The sequence below is a fragment of the Bufo gargarizans genome, chromosome 10 (genome assembly GCF_014858855.1).
Source record: "Bufo gargarizans isolate SCDJY-AF-19 chromosome 10, ASM1485885v1, whole genome shotgun sequence".
In the NCBI taxonomy this organism is placed as follows: Eukaryota; Metazoa; Chordata; class Amphibia; order Anura; family Bufonidae; genus Bufo; species Bufo gargarizans.
In genome coordinates, this window is record NC_058089.1 from 48,737,691 (window position 1) to 48,755,440 (window position 17,750).

The 17,750-nt window shown below is 47.1% G+C and overlaps 1 protein-coding gene and 1 long non-coding RNA gene across 2 annotated transcripts in view; one reads left to right on the plus strand and one right to left on the minus strand.

The window, feature by feature from the left end:
• LOC122920055 (nuclear pore complex protein Nup160-like) overlaps positions 1–11,400 on the minus strand; it is a 17,068-nt gene extending 5,668 nt beyond the window's left edge. Inside the window, exons 1-11 of the mRNA XM_044269266.1 lie at positions 11,268–11,400; positions 10,278–10,386; positions 8,741–8,951; positions 4,598–4,820; positions 4,437–4,512; positions 2,592–2,706; positions 2,341–2,499; positions 2,118–2,195; positions 1,918–2,021; positions 1,106–1,190; positions 751–819 (exon numbers count right to left, since the gene is read on the minus strand). Coding sequence (XP_044125201.1) covers positions 751–819; positions 1,106–1,190; positions 1,918–2,021; positions 2,118–2,195; positions 2,341–2,499; positions 2,592–2,706; positions 4,437–4,512; positions 4,598–4,820; positions 8,741–8,951; positions 10,278–10,386; positions 11,268–11,364 — 1,326 coding nt within the window. The 5' untranslated portion in view covers positions 11,365–11,400. The remainder of the gene's footprint in view (positions 1–750; positions 820–1,105; positions 1,191–1,917; positions 2,022–2,117; positions 2,196–2,340; positions 2,500–2,591; positions 2,707–4,436; positions 4,513–4,597; positions 4,821–8,740; positions 8,952–10,277; positions 10,387–11,267) is intronic.
• Positions 11,401–12,316: 916 nt separating this feature from the next.
• LOC122921076 lies at positions 12,317–16,651 on the plus strand. The gene is made up of 3 exons (XR_006386967.1): positions 12,317–12,363; positions 14,392–14,497; positions 16,089–16,651. It is a non-coding gene; the product is annotated as an uncharacterized LOC122921076 (long non-coding RNA).
• The last annotated feature ends 1,099 nt before the right edge of the window (positions 16,652–17,750 follow it).

The following is a 17,750-nucleotide window of genomic DNA, read 5'->3' on the forward strand; positions in this document are numbered from 1 at the left end:
GGAAAAAGAAAGAAAGAGAAAACGATGACCAAGAGAAAAAGAACCCGGGAAAAAAAAGAGAAAAAGAAAAAGAGAAAAAGAAAGAAAGAAAAAGAGAAAAAGAAAGAAATTCTACACTACACAATTCTAGTAGTCTAACAACACTATTTAGTAGTAGTATAATTTATTACGGTCATGGGGATACCAAATATGTGACACCCCCACCATACCGCTATGCAATCCCAGCACGGATAGTTACACACAGGGATCAGTTTTCCCCCAATCTCAACCTTCTATTACACTTGTGACTGATCTCGTTAGTACAGTGGCAGTTACCATGTGATCACCATTCAGGATATATCCGTCAGAGGTCATTTAAAAGGTTAATATTTTCCAAATAGGTTTCCGGGTTATAATTGCAAGCAGCATGTAATGTCACTTAGGCCACTTGCACACAACCGTATGCCCTCTGAGATATACGGTCCGTATACGGCATCGATCGTGCGCACGGTAGCACACAGCATCATAGATTACAATGATGCTGTGCACTTTGGGCCGCCCGCGGGGCTATTGTCTAAGATCATGAGTGTGGGACAATAGCCCCCGTGGGCGGCCCGACGTCCACAGCATCATTGTAATCTATGATGCTGTGTGCTCCCGATCAATGCCGCCCCGGGACATATGGCCCGCTCACGGACAGTATATCTCGGAGGGCATACGGTCGTGTGCAAGAGGCCTTATGTAAGAGAATAAATAAAAAGTTAGACTTGCCTGTAGTGCTTTAAGTAGAGCAGCAATGGTAAATCTCCCCGGAGAGAACAAATACTCCAGGTAAGACTCCTAATAATAATAATAAAATAAAAAAAGTTAAATAAACCATTACCATCAATGAAAGTGTCACCATGAAAGTTGCAGGGCATCTAAAACAAGCTCTATGAACAATGAACTAGTGGACCAAGTTATGAACTATACAATCCTAATCTAGAGCGGAGAAGGATCTGAAACCATTCTCACACCATCAGTCAGTAAACCCTTACTACACACAGCACAGACACATTTTCTAAAGGTGTCAAGTGCACAAAGTATCATAACACATGCAAATAAGCAACAAAGATCTGTAACTAACCCGTGGGTCTTGGTCATCCCCAATGTTAAGTTCTTCGTCTGCCAATGGATTGGTGAAAACTTGGTTCCATTGCCCGGCTTGATTACTGGAAAATAAGTCCGTATTGTCTTAGTATACAAAATTCTAATGTTAGCAACGCTAGACAGAAAAATAATAAAAACACTTATAAGATCAGCGCCCTAAAAGTCATATACATGACCATAAATTCTCCCTTATATTAGAAAATGTGTCAGGAGCTTCACGTTCCCGCATCATGCAACACCGACAGGGTCTCTTGTCAGAAACAGCCATGTTCTGCTCTGAAATGATCTGGCATGTCAGAGAAAACATAGTTAAAAAAATTAGCTGGGAGTTGTGGAATAGGAGTCACGGGGGCGTCTCCCTGTCCACTTCTCCCTGCCAAGCTCTGCAAGCTTGACAGGAGTCTCCTTATACACAAATAGGAAGACACCTGTCAATATAGCCAAGCCGGCTGGGGGGAGCCAAAGGGGTAGCCACCCCTGTGCCTCTTCTTCCCTGTTCCCGACCAGATCCCTTTAAAGAAGCTGTAGTGTCTGGACATCTACTTCTCTAAGTAAGGACACGCTACAAGTCTTCTGCAGGAGTAGCTGCAGGAGAAATGGGGGTTATTGGTGTCCATTCCAAAGAACGGGTCACCATTTAACAAATGGTCCTACCAAGTCCTCCGGATCAGGAGCCACTTTTTGCAGGGACTGTCTGACCTGGCGAAGGGTAAGTTTGAAGCAGGGGATATAGACAGGGGAACAGGCCATTTTAGACATAAGAGAGTAATATTGACTAAATGTACTCACTTTTCAAAATTAATGTGTTTGACAATGGTTTGATTTTCCTCATCAAGCCACAAAGCCCAAATGTCTGTGGTTGTCAAAGTAAACATGAAGTCGACCAAGGTTTCCTAAAGGGTGTAAAAAACAAACATAAGAAGGAACTCCTAATCAATTCGTAACCCCAATCAAGGGGACATATTTGCAGAAAAACATGGATTACTAACCTGGTTTGAGAATAAGGAAGAGATGTGATCCAAGCTGTAGCGATTGCTGTCCGCAGTAACCAACTGGAACACACAGAACTGCAAGAAGATGACAAAAAAATAAAAATAAATGAAAAATCACCCATATCTAGAGTATAGCTAAAAAACAAAAACAAGACAGTACTTATCTACCTATTCCACCTACCCAATAATATTTTTATATCCCCCTAAAAATGGTATATACCTGTCCTTGTCTGGATGAATGCAAGTACACTCCAAGGTAAAGTCCTATAGATGGTGAGTGCGCAAGTCTTAATTTGTGCCCGATTCCCGGGATCTGACGCATTTCTTTGCTAACTGGCACAAACTCCAGCATGTCTGATTCCATAAGGCACGTCTGGTCCTGGAATTGTAAAAGAGATTAAAGACTGGTAAGATTTTTTTTACATTCTCTCACAATTACATATATACACTATCGACACAGAAGTAATTTACCTTGTAAGACCACATGCGGAGTTTATGATCCTGACACAATGCAAATATGAACGCGTCGTTCTCGAGGCAGTGAACAGCGAGGCTCACAGGAAGATGTGCAGGGTCCTGGTCTCCTCTACAGGCATGGAAAGAAATATCATTAGGTGTCCTCCTGAAATCATTTTTAAATTATGATCTATATGACATGGCTAAACATAAAAAGATCACCCCTTCCAATAAGTAGATTTACCAGTCAAAGCCACAAACTCCTGCTGAGGGGTACATAAAATGAAGCATATAGCAAGGCATTCTCACCCGCATGGGGTGAACAGAGCGGGTTTTCTTCTTTTCATGCAACCTCCATAGACAAATGGGAGCAGTACTATAAGTTGAACGACTTTCAATAGAACAAGATCCGTCCATGAATTTCTTGTTTAGCCTTAGCACCTATTAGGCCCAAGTGTTCTTAAAAGGATTGTGTCATTAAAGGGGTTATCCAAAGTCTAACACATGCCCCCACCAATGCCCGAGCCCCTCATATAGATTTTACTTCGCCCGCTCCCCGGCACCAGTGTCGCTCCTGATCCACACATGGCCGCCACTGCATCTCCCTGTCGCGCGGATCAAAATGTTTCAGGAGCAGCCAATAGCAGGCTGTGATGGGGACGTACCTCCCTAGCATCATGGGTGACGAAGCAGCAGCCATGCAGGGATCAGGAGCAGCGCGAGTGCCGGGGTAAGTATAATGCGTATGAGGTGCACGGGAGTGGTGCATGCCTGAGTCATGTGGGCCAGAGCGGAGTTCCGGCAGCACGGTGGACTAGCGGCAGCACGGATCCAGAAGGCTGTTCCCCTGCCAGAGAAGGCTGCTGCTAGTGTGAAAGTAGCCCTAGCCTGGCTAGAGGGGTGCAGGCCTGAGTCTTGTGAGCTTAGCCTGGCTAGAGGGGTGCAGGCCTGAGCCTTGTGAGCTTAGCCTGGCTAGAGGGGTGCAGGCCTGAGCCTTGTGAGCTTAGCCTGGCTGGAGGGGTGCAGGCCCGAGTCTTGTGAGCTTAGCCTGGCTAGAGGGGTGCAGGCCCGAGTCTTGTGAGCTTAGCCTGGCTAGAGGGTGCAGGCCCGAGTCTTGTGAGCTTAGCCTGGCTAGAGGGGTGCAGGCCCGAGTCTTGTGAGCTTAGCCTGGCTAGAGGGGTGCAGGCCCGAGTCTTGTGAGCTTAGCCTGGCTAGAGGGGTGCAGGCCCGAGTCTTGTGAGCTTAGCCTGGCTAGAGGGGTGCAGGCCCGAGTCTTGTGAGCTTAGCCTGGCTAGAGGGGTGCAGGCCCGAGTCTTGTGAGCTTAGCCTGGCTAGAGGGGTGCAGGCCCGAGTCTTGTGAGCTTAGCCTGGCTAGAGGGGTGCAGGCCCGAGTCTTGTGAGCTTAGCCTGGCTAGAGGGGTGCAGGCCCGAGTCTTGTGAGCTTAGCCTGGCTAGAGGGGTGCAAGCCCGAGTCTTGTGAGCTTAGCCTGGCTAGAGGGGTGCAGGCCCGAGTCTTGTGAGCTTAGCCTGGCTAGAGGGGTGCAGGCCCGAGTCTTGTGAGCTTAGCCTGGCTAGAGGGGTGCAGGCCCGAGTCTTGTGAGCTTAGCCTGGCTAGAGGGGTGCAGGCCCGAGTCTTGTGAGCTTAGCCTGGCTAGAGGGGTGCAGGCCCGAGTCTTGTGAGCTTAGCCTGGCTAGAGTGGTGCAGCCTGGAGTCATGGAGGCTTAACCTGGCTACAGGGTGCAGGCTGCAGTCAAGTGTTCTTTGCCTGGCTGGAAGGATAAAACTTTTTACATGGTGTGAACCATGACAAAAGGCATGTCAACTATGTTGGTAGTGTCAGAAATGTGAATGATACTAACCTTATAGCTGTTGGTATAAACCCAGTTAACAGTCTCCTGACTGACATTTGCTTTAACTCCACCACAGTCACCGCTCCTAAAGAAACAGGCATTTGATTAAGAAAATACATAGAATTTGTTGCTGCACATAAAATGAATGGCAGCATAGTCCGCTTACATACCTGCAACACCACAAGGAGGCATCTTGACAACCAGAATACCGCCAGAACTGGAGGGAAAAGCAAAGAGCGTCTCCCCCTCACTGCTCAGCCAGGCTGCGGTGGCAGTGGAGCTCTGGAAACGTCCAGGCAATGGAGGGATGACATAACTGTTAGCAGGGTCGCTATAGTTCATCTTCCCGACATCTGTAAATATGGACTGCATCTGACTTTCCGTAATTATCTCCTATGAACAAAATAAAAAGGTAACAATAATAACATCTAAGAGGTTATCTATAAAAACTGAATGCAACCAACCAATCAGTATGGTCATCAAAAACATCAAAACTTTATGCCTTAAAGGGGCTATCTGGGAATAGCCATCGATGACCAATCCTCAGGATAGGTCATCAATATCATATCGTGGGGGTCCAACACCCAGGAAGCCCAGGTCGGGCACTCAACGAGCGCCATGGCTTTTTCCTAGGCCATTTGATGTCACTGTACATCAGTCACATGGCCTAGTTGCAGCTCATCTCCATTGAAGTTAATGGGGCTGAGTTGCAATACCAAGCACAGCCACTATACAGTGAACAGCGCTGTGCTTGGAAAGCTGCCAGGAGCCGGCTGCGCTCTCCAGAGCTCTGGGCGGCGCAGCCGCTCCCTGTACAGCTGATTGGGATCCATGCCGATGTGATAATGATGACCTATCTTGAAGACAGGTCATTTTCATTTACCGGATAACCCCTTTAAGCAGACACGTCACAGCGGTCCTTTCAGCCCTGTACCTCGCTAAAACAGGGCACCCAAGTAAGGTAGAGTGTTTGGGATAAGGAACGGAATAGCCAGATCAAGTTCATATGACTTCCTCCAATATTTGTGAATAAATGCAAAGTGCAGTTGGACCGAGAGGAACAGAATCTTACAATGCCATGGATGATGAATTTAGGGGTTTTTGCATTGCTGGCTCAGTAATCCTTCATTTTATAGCTAGAAATCCTGATAAACCAGCATGCACCAAAAGCAGGTGTCACTACGGATGAAGACTAGGGCTACATGGCAACTTTGGTGGCACAACACCAAGATCACACTGCAACATTGCAAGTATTGTAAATGTGGTTGCCAAAAATCCAAAACGGCAAGATTTTTGGTTGCAGATTGCATGTCACAAGTAACTTTGGCAGCATAAATCTCAATGTTAGGGCTCACTGACACAACTGTATCCGTTTTTGCAGAGCACAAAATGTAGATCCTTCTCCGCGATAGAAATACGAGCATGTGGATACACAGCCCACGGTGTGCTTTCGGCAGTATTTGCGGCCCCGTTGAAATGACAGGGTTTGCACCCAACCCGCAAGACTGCAGAATGGATGCGGACAGAAAACTGCGGTCGTGTTAATGGGCCCTAAGCAGTGTGAAATTGTGACTCACTTGTGAAAGACCTTCTTTTATACTTCAGTGTCTTATAGTTGCTGCAAAAACCTAAGTGCGCCTCGCAGTCAAATCTCACTGTCCAATATTTATGCGCCTCCAATGGAAGTCCCACATAAAGCACTCACATTTTTTGATCACAGGACTTCACGTTTTGCACAACCAAAGTCATCATGCAGCCATGGCCTTCTAGGACCCGTGCACAAAGCTGGGCATCAGATGGTTATGGTAACTCAGCAACCTGGTAAACCCAACAAGCAGTGGCATCTGTCCACAACCAATGTTGGATTAGGCGAGAAAGTATCCATAGGATTTACCATAAACCTCCAAAAAGGTGCGAGTCCCAGACACCAGTCCTGCAATCGCTGTGAACTGAGAGGAGTCCACGCACACACAGCTCTCACCATTTAATTCTATGGGAGTTCCAAAAATTGCAGAACATGCATATTCAGATATTTTTGGAACTCCCATAAAAAGTGACTGGTGACAGTTTGCATTAGTGGACAGCAAAATCAAGTCTGGGGACTTGCAGCTATCAGACATTTATAGCATATCCTGTGAATAATGCCATCACATTTCTAAATGCTATGGACACCTTCGGGGCATTAGCATGGAGACACCACAATGCTTCCTCGAGACAGTTTAAAGGGAACCTGTCACCGGGATATTGTGTATAGAGCTGAGGACATGGGCTGCTAGATCGCCGCTAGCACATCCGCAATACCCAGTCCCCATAGCTCCGTGTGCTTTTATCGTGTAAAAAAAACGATTTGATCAATATGCAACTTAACCCGAGATGGAGTCCTGTCCCTGAGATGATTCCTGCGTGATGGAGCCCAGCACCGCCCCGCATCCTCAGAATCTCCTCCTTGCTCCCCGACGTCAGAAAGCTAGAGCTAGTGCAGTGTTGTCATAGTGTTCCTTCCCTGTGCTGGCATCAGCCTTTAGGGAACGAACTGCGCATCGCGAGATTATGGTGCTCTAGCTTTCTGACATCAGGGAGCAAGGAGGAGATGCGGGGCGGGACAGGACTCATCTCAGGGACAGGACTCATCTCAGGGACAGGACTCATCTCAGGGACAGGACTCATCTCAGGGACAGGACTCATCTCAGGGACAGGACTCATCTCAGGGACAGGACTCATCTCAGGTTTATTTGCATATGTATCATTGTTGTTTTTTTTTACACAATAAAAGCACACAGAGCTATGGGGACTGGGTATTGCGGATGTGCTAGCGGCGATTTAGCAACCCATGTCCTTAGCTCTATACACAAAATCCCGGTGACAGGTTCCCTTTAAAGAGGACCTTTTCACTACTCTACAAACTAAAAACTAACTAGATCAGTGGGCAGAGCGGCGCCCAGGGGTCCCCCTGCACTTACTAGTATGCCTGGGCGCCGCTCCGTTCGCCCGGTATAGGCTCCGGTGACTGCGCTCCCTCTGACTGATTTCTTGTAGGAGGCGTGTCCCTTGCTGCACTGCTGGCCAATCGCAGCGCACAGCTCATAGACTGGCTATGAGCTGTGCGCTGCGATTGGCCAGCAGTGCAGCAAGGGACACGCCTCCTACAACAAATCAGTCAGAGGGAGCGCAGACACCGGAGCGGCGCCCAGGCATACTAGTAAGTGCAGGGGGACCCCTGGGCGCCGCTCTGCCCACTGATCTAGTTAGTTTTTAGTTTGTAGAGTAGTGAAAGGTCCTCTTTAAACAGGTTTTCCAAGTATTTTTTACTGATGACCTATCCTCTGATCAGTGAGGGTCTGACATCTGGGACCACCACAGATCAGCTGTTTAAGGAGGCAGCAGCGCCTGCAAACAGTTGATCGGCAGGGGTCCCGGTGTCAGTCTCCAACCATCAGATACTGATGACCTATCCACTTAGAAAATCCTTTGGAAACTAGGCAGTGGCGTAACTAGAAATCCCACCCCCCTCAAGCAACCACTTTGCAAGCTTCTCCTTTCGTGCAACCCCCACTCCTGTGGCTAGTCAAGATCGCTCTTTCAGGCGAGGCCCAGCAGCTGCTCTGTCCATTTCCTACATGTATGTCACGTCACTGTATATAATGTCATTGTAAAATACTTTTGACTAAATCTTTCAGTCCTCCTCCTGGGTGGGCCCCTTCTGTGTTCGGGCCCCGTAGCAGCCGCCCCCCCCTGCTTCCAATATAGCTACGCCCCTGTATATGGCTTAATAATACATAAGAGCTTCTTTGGTAGCAGTGTGGATTAGGCTACTGTCACATCTGCGTCACTGCCATGCGGCCGTCTGTTCCAGCAAAGAACGCCAGAAATCGGCCGGACACTAACTGCAGAGTGCAGCCACTTGTGTCCAGGCGATACTCTGCATTTTTGCTGGAATACAGCCAGATTTCCGCCGGACCCCATTATACTTGCATCCGGCATTCTGTGCTGGAACCCGCCGCAGATCTGAAAGTAGCCTAAACAGCACAGCGTCTCAAATGCTGCAGAACATCTTACACACATCTTGGGCTGAGTTCACACTTCAGTTATTTGCATCAGTCATTGTTAATCCAAAACCAGCAGTGGAGTCTATGTAGAGATAAGATATAATGTAAAGACTTGCATCTGTTCTGCGTTTTTGACCCACACCTGGTTTTGGCTCACAGTCACTGATGGGAATAACTGACCACCTTTTAGTGTGAACTAGGACTAAGCCAGTTACATGGTACCTGAACTTACAGTAGGGGGTGTATACAAGGGCACATCCTACTTACACTTCTATATAAACGTGAGGGGTGAGGGAGGACCAGCCGGTGAACAGTCTGATTTGTCAGGATCAAGATGATCACGTTACACTGTGTCTCACACACGTGGACCCCGCCGGGCAGGATGGAGCAGTTGAAGATTTTGAGGCGGATGGCATTATTCAGAAGGTTAACATCCAAAGACTCCTCCACCAGTTCTAAAGTGTCAGCATGAGACGTCCTGAAGAAATAAGAGAAACGTCAGAAGAAAACGGTGCCGACAATGCAACGGGATAGAAAGTATAGGTCAGCGCTCCATGGCGTCATCCGACTGCGCGCAAGGGATGAAAAATTGTGACATTGCAGGGAATTGCATGCAACCTCAACGTGTCCCTACAAGGTATAGTCACACCATCATCCAAAGCCGTCCACTCCTTCCCTCAAAGGAAATCATACCGGGTGACCATCTGTCTCTGCAGACCCCGGCGTCAAATGAAGAAAGAAGGACGGCGTCCAAGACCCCAACCAGCAGAGTAAACCACCACTTTAAGGGCTATGTACACCTCTGGGGGCAGTTTGTTGCTACTGCATTGTACTCATTTGGAAAAAAAAATCTTTTTTTCAATTAGTCTTCATTAAAAGATTTTAAAGGCTACGCACACCTTTGCACGCAATTTAATTTTTATGATTGCATTGTACTCATTGTGAGCTAAAAATATTTTTTTCAATTGGCCTTTATTAAAAATATGGAAGCCTTTTCTCTGTACAGGGCTGAGATGCTCTAGCAGCAGCCTTTGGATTGTCTGTCTTTTGCGTCAGTTGGGGAGCTGACGGGCTCCTTATCTCTGACATTATAAACATCATAGCTCAGTTCTTATCTTACTGGCTTAAAGGGAGTCTGTCACCAAAATATGACGTTGTACACCACTTACATGGCTCTCTGGCACACCTATCCATTAATCAAACGGTACCTTTGTAATTTTCTTATGAGTTTCACCAGCAGGAAAAACGCACTTTAATCCATATGCAAATGAGGGCTCACAAGCGCCCAGGGGCGGCGTTCGGTGTGTAGGTGCCCAGGCTGCTCTGCCTTTTTACTTTACTCCTCCCCAGCCTCTTCCTCGGCCCACCCTGCAAGTCCCTTACGTCATCCACAGGACCTGCCGATATACCGTGCGTGCGCATTAGATGAACGGCAAAAAGTGAAAGTACCAGTCACACAGCTAGACAGTTAACCCTCTGTGACCGAACAGCTCAATATTTTTAATAAAGACCAATTGAAAACATGATTTTTAGCCCAAAATGAGTAAATAGCAATAAAAATAAATAAAAAATTGCTCCCGAAGATGTACATAGCCTTTAATGGGAGTAAGCTGTGGTACCAGCCACCGGTACAGTTACTGATGTGCGGCAGTGTCTGCAGTAAGAGGAAGTGCTGGTTGGGCGCAGCTGGGTTTTCATTCTGCAGATGCCAGACCCAACAATGACACATTCACGGCCAATCCTACGAATCAAAGTATATTACCGGAAAACTCATTTGCTAAGGAAAATATTAGATTCGACTCACCAGTACAAGAAGCGATTCCTTGTGGCGGACAGAAGACTGCTGCTTTCCTTGTAGTAATAACCCCCGGCGCTCTCGCTGTATTTGGGGCCACCAATCACAGGAGTGACGTCTACAACGAGGAGACATTTATTACACATCTCATAATAGGTTATTTACAAATGCCTAAACAAGCAATAGAACCTATCTTGACCCAGGTGAAAATTAATACTTCACTTTTATTATGATATATACTAAAACCTAGACAGTGTGTGTGTGTGCATGGTGCATATTTTGATTACTCTTAAACAAAAAAGAACAGTATTAATTTTCACCTGGGTCAAGGGGGGGGGGGGGCGCAACACGAATCGGTGCACCGGGACCCTAGACAAACAGAACACCGTCCACTGTGCCCCTTCCAGTTTTTACGCTAGGTTTCCATGACGACGGATACTAGTTGTAAGATCACGAGTCATCGTCACGTGACCTCAATGATTCTCTATAGGGGAGGGGGGAGCTGATGCCCCGCCCCCGAGGAACACACTGAGGGCAGGGCAATCCATGATTTTTACTGCATCACGTGACCAAGAGTCGTCATGAAGCCCTGGCAAATTTATCTATGAAATTGTCCCCAATGTTTGGGTGCAACTGCGTGGAGAAGAATTGCTATGAAGACCCTCCGATCCCTTGGAAGAGTTACGTAAAGGGCGCAATTACCTAAATCTGACGCCACCGCGGCGATGACGCCTACACTAGGAGTGCACAGTGACGTCACCACAATACGAGGCATCTTCATGCACATGTCACCGCCTGAGACATTGTCTCCATCACGTGACACGTCTACAAGCACAGGTCGCTGAGACAAAGCTGCGCCTTTTCCCCCTCATCTGGCGCACACCCACAGAATATACGGCCCGTATGTACCGGTACAGTGCGGCTACCCGGCTGTACAGGCCATATAGGCCGGTCCACCCCGCGTGTGACAACGTCCTCTCCCATGGGACCGCGCATTACCGGGGCGAAAGCTGAGGTCCCGGTAATTCCTCCTGACTTCCCGCTCGGTCGCGCTCAGTTCGGTAAAGCTCCGTTCTAGAACCACAGAGGCCGCCATCTTTCGCCGCCGCCGCGCTGCTTGAAAGGTGGGCGGGGCTTGCCGCCCGAACGGGCCACTTGAAAATGACCACGGCGCAAAGCAGGCTGGGTAGTGAGGGAGGAGGCGGCCATGTTTAGTGCTGGCAAAGTCATACATTACCCTGTGTGTGGAGTGTTGAATGACATGAGGCTCTGTGCTTGGAAGGAGGCTTAAAGGGATTCTGTCACCTCCCCTAAGGCAAAAAACGATTTAAAACCAGCCATGCAGCACATCTTACCTGGATTAGGCTGTGCTGTTCAATCTTGAAATCCGTCCAGCAGTTAGTTCAAAAAACGAGTTTGATCAATAAGGAAATGCGTCCTGAAGGTGCCCAGAGGGGCGTTTTTTTCTTCTGAGAGAGCCCAGTACCGCCCCTCTTTCAGTGCCCAGCCCGCCTTCCTTGTATTTTCTAACTGCCGCCCCCAGCCTGCCACAGCCTCTCCTGCCTCTCCTCCCCCTCCCTCACGCCGAACGAAGTCTCGCACAGGCGCAGTACCCACTGAGGGCTGCGCCTGTGCGATCATCAGGAGACTGAGGGCGGCAGCTTCATCTTCGTCACTGGGCATGCGCCGAGCCCAGTGACGTCCGATGCTCGCTCTTCCCTGCTGACTGAGGGAAGAGCGAGCATCGGACGTCACTGGGCTCGGCGCATGCCCAGTGACGAAGATGAAGCTGCCGCCCTCAGTCTCCTGATGATCGCACAGGCGCAGCCCTCAGTGGGTACTGCGCCTGTGCGAGACTTCGTTCGGCAAGAGGGAGGGGGAGGAGAGGCAGGAGAGGCTGTGGCAGGCTGGGGGCGGCGGTTAGGAAGTAAAAGGAAGGCGGGCTGGGCACTGAAAAAGGGGCGGGACTGGGCTCTCTCAGAAGAAAAAAACGCCCCTCTGGGCACCTTCAGGACGCATTTCCTCATTGATCAAACTCGTTTTTTGAACTAACTGCTGGACGGATTTCAAGATTGAACAGCACAGCCTAATCCAGGTAAGCTGTGCTGCATGGCTGGTTTTAAATCGTTTTTTGCCTTAGGGGAGGTGACAGAATCCCTTTAAGAGAAATTAAATTTTTGACCTTGGCTAGGCTAACGTGTCCTCTTTACAAAGTCAAAGGGGTTGTCTCCCTTCAGAGAATGGTATTTATCATATAGACAAATTGAATACAAGTCACTAATGTATTGTGAGTGTCCATATTGCTTTCTTTTGCTGGCTGGATTCGTTTTTCCATCAGATTATACTGTACACTGCTCGTTTCCATGGTTACGACCACCTTACAATCCAGCAGCGGTGGTCGTGCTTGCACACTATTGAAAAAGGAACTGGTCAGGACAGTGGGAGCTCACATAGGCACGCATGTGCAGCAGCTTTCGTCCCGGCCACCTCGGATCTGCGCTGCTTTGGTGGACGTAATCCCTGGAAACAATGTGATGGAAAAATGAATGAAGCCAGCAAAGATGGCGGTATGGACAATCACAATACATTAGTAAGTGTATTAACATACTTATCAACATTTGAGTTGGTAAAAATCAGGGGGTATAAGCTATGCCCAAGGTACGCCCCCAACCAGAAACACACATTTGTGTACAGGGTTTGTGGTAGCCCTGTCTATTTTCTTTTTTTTTTGGCCCAGGACAGGACAAATTTGCCGGGACTGTCTCTGAAAATCAGGGACAGTCTTAGTAAATTCGGGACAGTTGGCAACTATGTATTAACTTTCTCTACACGGTAAATGCCATTTGCTGAAGTGAGACAACCCCTTTAAGGTGGCCCTGGACAGAAACCTAAAAGTGGCCCCATGTTGTAGGCAGGTCAATATTGACATAAGGCGGGGCAGCACAAGTAGGCAGGGAGAACACACATAGGTGGGGGTGCAGCACAAAGTACCGCCCCTGCAGATCCAAATACCACAGTGCAGCACATAATACTGCCCCTGCAGAACCAAATACCACAGTGCAGCACATAATACTGCCCCTGCAGAACCAAATACCACAGTGCAGCACATAATACTGCCCCTGCAGAACCAAATACCACAGTGCAGCACATAATACTGCCCCTGCAGAACCAAATACCACAGTGCAGCACAAAGTACCGCCCCTGCAGAACAAAATACCACAGTGCAGCACAAAGTATTCAACTGTATCACCATCCTGAGGACAGCAATACAGTTGAATGTCAGGAAGGCTATCAGAAAAAGGGTAGATCTTCTAAGTGAGGTGACAATCTTTCAGGCCCCACATGCATTACGAAAAGGGAGGGGGGGGGAAGGTGTGTTAGTGCTGGAGACGAAGATTGGTGGAGCCCAAAGATTGCTGCATGCTCCAGCCTCTGGGATGCCAACAATGTAATGCTTGCTTTCATGTTCATACATCTTCCTTGGTGTGCTATGGTGAATAATTTTCTGATGTGGGTCTGGTGCCCATAAAGGTATAGCACAAAGATTGGTGTAAAGGCCCTGAATATAGCCGTGTGCCAGTTGGAAATGTTGCAAGTGGATTGCAGCAAAATATTGTCACTCTGAAGGAATCATATTGCCATGGACAGGATGCAAGGGGCATTGCAGGTGAGTGCCACCCCGCTGTAATCCTACCCATTAAGGCTTGATTCACATGCCAAAGAAGGTCTGACATTGTCAGAGTCACTGCTGGAACCTCACGAGTGCTTTGTAAATTCCTTCTTCCTCTTCCTGCGCAGTGAAGCCTCTTGTACTTGTGTTTTACAGTGAATTCTAAGATACAGGAATAAAGTAGGCTTATGTGCATAAACAGTACTAAAGTACTAAACAGAGATAAAAACTAACATATTGAGTTAATCAAAGTAACAAATCACCTAACCTTCACTCAATTGAGCGAGCTCCCCATCGACCAATTCCCAACATGGCATCTGGCCAACGTCCACGGTGATACAAAGACAGAGATAGTCACAAGATGTCTTACCCGATTGATGTCATCAGAGGAGCTAGGCTCCTTGTTACAGGCATAGAAGTTTATACTTTCTACCTTCCTGGTCCTTCCTACAGGTTTAATTGGGTATTCCAGCATTAAAATGCTAACCTCAGCGAGATCCCACTGGTGCGGCTGTTCTGATGATGTCGAGGTCCTGTTCCTGTCTCAACACTCTGGGTGGTGCGTATGTGACGCAGTCCAAAATACAGCCTGAGGCCTCATGCACACGACCGGTTTTTTTTAAGGTCCGCAAAAATGGGGTCCGTAGGTCCGTGATCCGTGACCGTTTTTTCGTCCGTGGGTCTTCCTTGTTTTTTGGAGGATCCACGGACATGAAAAATGAAAAAAAAATGTAAGTCAAGTTTACCATTGAAATGATAGGAAAAAACGGACACGGATCACGGACACGGATCACGGACACGGATGACAATCTTGTGTGCATCCGTGATTTTTCACGGACCCATTGACTTGAATGGGTCCGTGATCCGTTGGCCGTGAAAAAAATAGGACAGGTCTTATTTTTTTCACGGCCAGGAAAAACGGATCACGGATGCGGCTGCCAAACGGTGCATTTTCCGATTTTTCCACGGACCCATTGAAAGTCAAAACGGAACGGAAAACGGCACAACGGCCACGGATGCACACAACGGTCGTGTGCATGAGGCCTGAGAAGCATTAACTTCTATAGAAACAGGTATACAGTATAATATATGGTAAGAGCTTAACGGGGTTCTCCAGGCATTTTGTTTAATTAGTCGTTGTAACATGTAAGCCACCTTATTATCCATGATTAATGAATCTTTATTGATTAAATTATAATAATATATAACAATATAATGTTTATTAAATAGAACATAGAGAAAATAGAACAATAGGGACATCTGGTGGACAAAACAGCGTCCACGCCTGAAATAACATGCAATATATATAACAAGACCATATAGCGCACAGCACCAACCCCACATAGTACGCCTAGTGCCAATGGTAGTACGCAAACCGGATTGGAAATAGTACACAATGAAGAAATATACCAAAATAACAGGCAGAATCACATGAAGGTGGACGCTGGCAACCAGCAGTGTCCCACTCCCAATTCACAACCACTTTATATGGGGATCATTTTGGTATACTGGTGACTATAATGAAGCAGAACAGAAGAAGAAGCGGCCACATTATCCTGCAGCGAGACGCCGGCACCGGATGAGAGAGGGAGGGTAAATACTATGCTAAAAATCTTCCCTCCATGGGTTAGTTACAATTGTTAATTAGACAAAATGCCCAGAGAACCCCTTTATTAAGGGCACGGCCTGAGAGCACAGCTGGCCACATGTAGCCAAACCATGCCCACCCACGGCAGCCAGTGGTCACACAATTTTGGAATAAAATCGCGTGAGCGTCACTTGGCTACATGCAGCCTGCCACGCCTTTGGGTCATCTCCTTAAAGATATGGTCAAAATTATTATAAATTGATTTATGGCAAAAAATAAGCTTTAATATTCCAGTGGTAAAAACTTCTCAGATTTAATATTGTGTTAAATGACTGTGAATAACGGCAATGATTTTTCATTTATTTATTTTACATTGAAATTAGGCTTCAGTTTTTAGTAAACTAACAATAATAACAAGCCATATTAACAGCAAGGAAAAAGCGAATATATAAATTGAGGTACTGAGTGTGTGAGGATCTGCCGGATCTCAATACCGGAAAATGTAAACGCAAGTGTGAAAGTAACCAAAGCAATCATTCTTTCGTCAATTTGGCAAAATTAGATTCCAATTTAGGCTCTTCTATGAAGAACACGTCCTACCACCCATCCAGCATGTGTTTTCTCGATGGCCCTGAAAGATATGGATCCACCCTGCATGTGAGACCCAGACACCGCTGTGAAGATGGCGGCACACACAACGAAGACTTGGAGTCTGGCCATTACTGCCCTTCTGTTCCCATCTGCAGCAAACGGCGCACAGCGCTGACTTTATATACCGCAACGACGTGCAACCTTGGCGTTATACAGGAAATCTCCTCTATACGTTAGCAGGACAATCCTGAACTATCCATTATCTTGAAGATTATTTATGTGTTCCATATATACTTCACACGGAGGGAAGAGATTGAGGAAGTTGTAAGAATCTACCAGTTAGATAAATAATTTTTCAGCACACAAATCATTATAAAATCACAACTGTTTGGAAAAGAAGCCGACTGTGACCCTCTGGTAGACCCGCACCTAGGTGTATATATATATCTTACAGTGGCCACTGCAAGTGAAATGTAGCATTACATGTCCACCACCAGAATGAATGGCCTTCCATGTATGAATGGTGGGACACAGTGAGGGGAATGGTCAGGTATTTTCCTCCCAGCGTGTTCTGCTGGGCTGATTTGCAGCCAGGTGGGGTCAAATACCGGACTGGATTTTAATTGCCGGTCCGGGTTTTTGGCAGCACCTGGCTGTCCTTAAATAGGCAGCTGGGCTCAGCAGCAGGATCTCTGTGTTAGGATCTGAGGCTTGGTGCCAGGTTGGAGGGCTGAGACCCACGGGCCGAGGAAACAGACCACCTAAAGCCTGCCGTGGACTGCTGACATCAAGGTGACTTGTCTTATATGAACTTTCCAATTTGTTTGAAGTAACACCAAGATGTACTTTCCATTGTGTGTGAAGTAAACACCAAGACTGCAAGGTCCATTCACACGTCCGCAATTTCATTCCGCAAAAGAATTGCGGACCCATCCACTTCTATGCGGATCCGCACTTCCGAGTCCGCAATTCCGTTCCCGAAAAAAATAGAACATGTCCTATTCTTGTCTGCAATTGCGGACATGAACAGGCATATTCTATTAGTGCCAGCAATGTGCGGTCCACAAAATCCGGAACGCACGATGCCGCTGTCAGTGTTTTGCGGATCCGCAAAAAACGTTGCTGATGTGTGAATGGAGCCTAAGGGTACTTTCACACTAGCGTTTTTCTTTTCCGGCGCTGAGTTCTGTCCTAGGGGCTCAGTACTAGAAAATAACTGATCAGTTTTATCCCAGTGCATTCTGAATGGAGAGCAATCTGTTCAGGATGCATCAGGATCTCTTCAGTTCAGTCTTTTTGACTAATCAGGATGGAGATAATACCGCAGCATGCTACGGTTTTATCTCCGGACAAAAAAACTGAAGACTTGCCTGAATGCCGGATCCGGCATTTTTTCCATAGGAATGTATTAGTGCCGGATACCATAGACTGCCATTACAAAAATTGTTGCGCAACATTAGTGCAACAAAATGTCGCGCAACAAATGTCATCGTGTAGACCTAGCCTTACCCCCCCACCTACTGTGTACTGTGTCTGTTAATAGTTTCTTGTTTATTGTATTGTTATATTATGTATTTGTAACCCCCTCTTCATGTACAGCACCATTAATTCCAAATAAATAATAATATAGTAC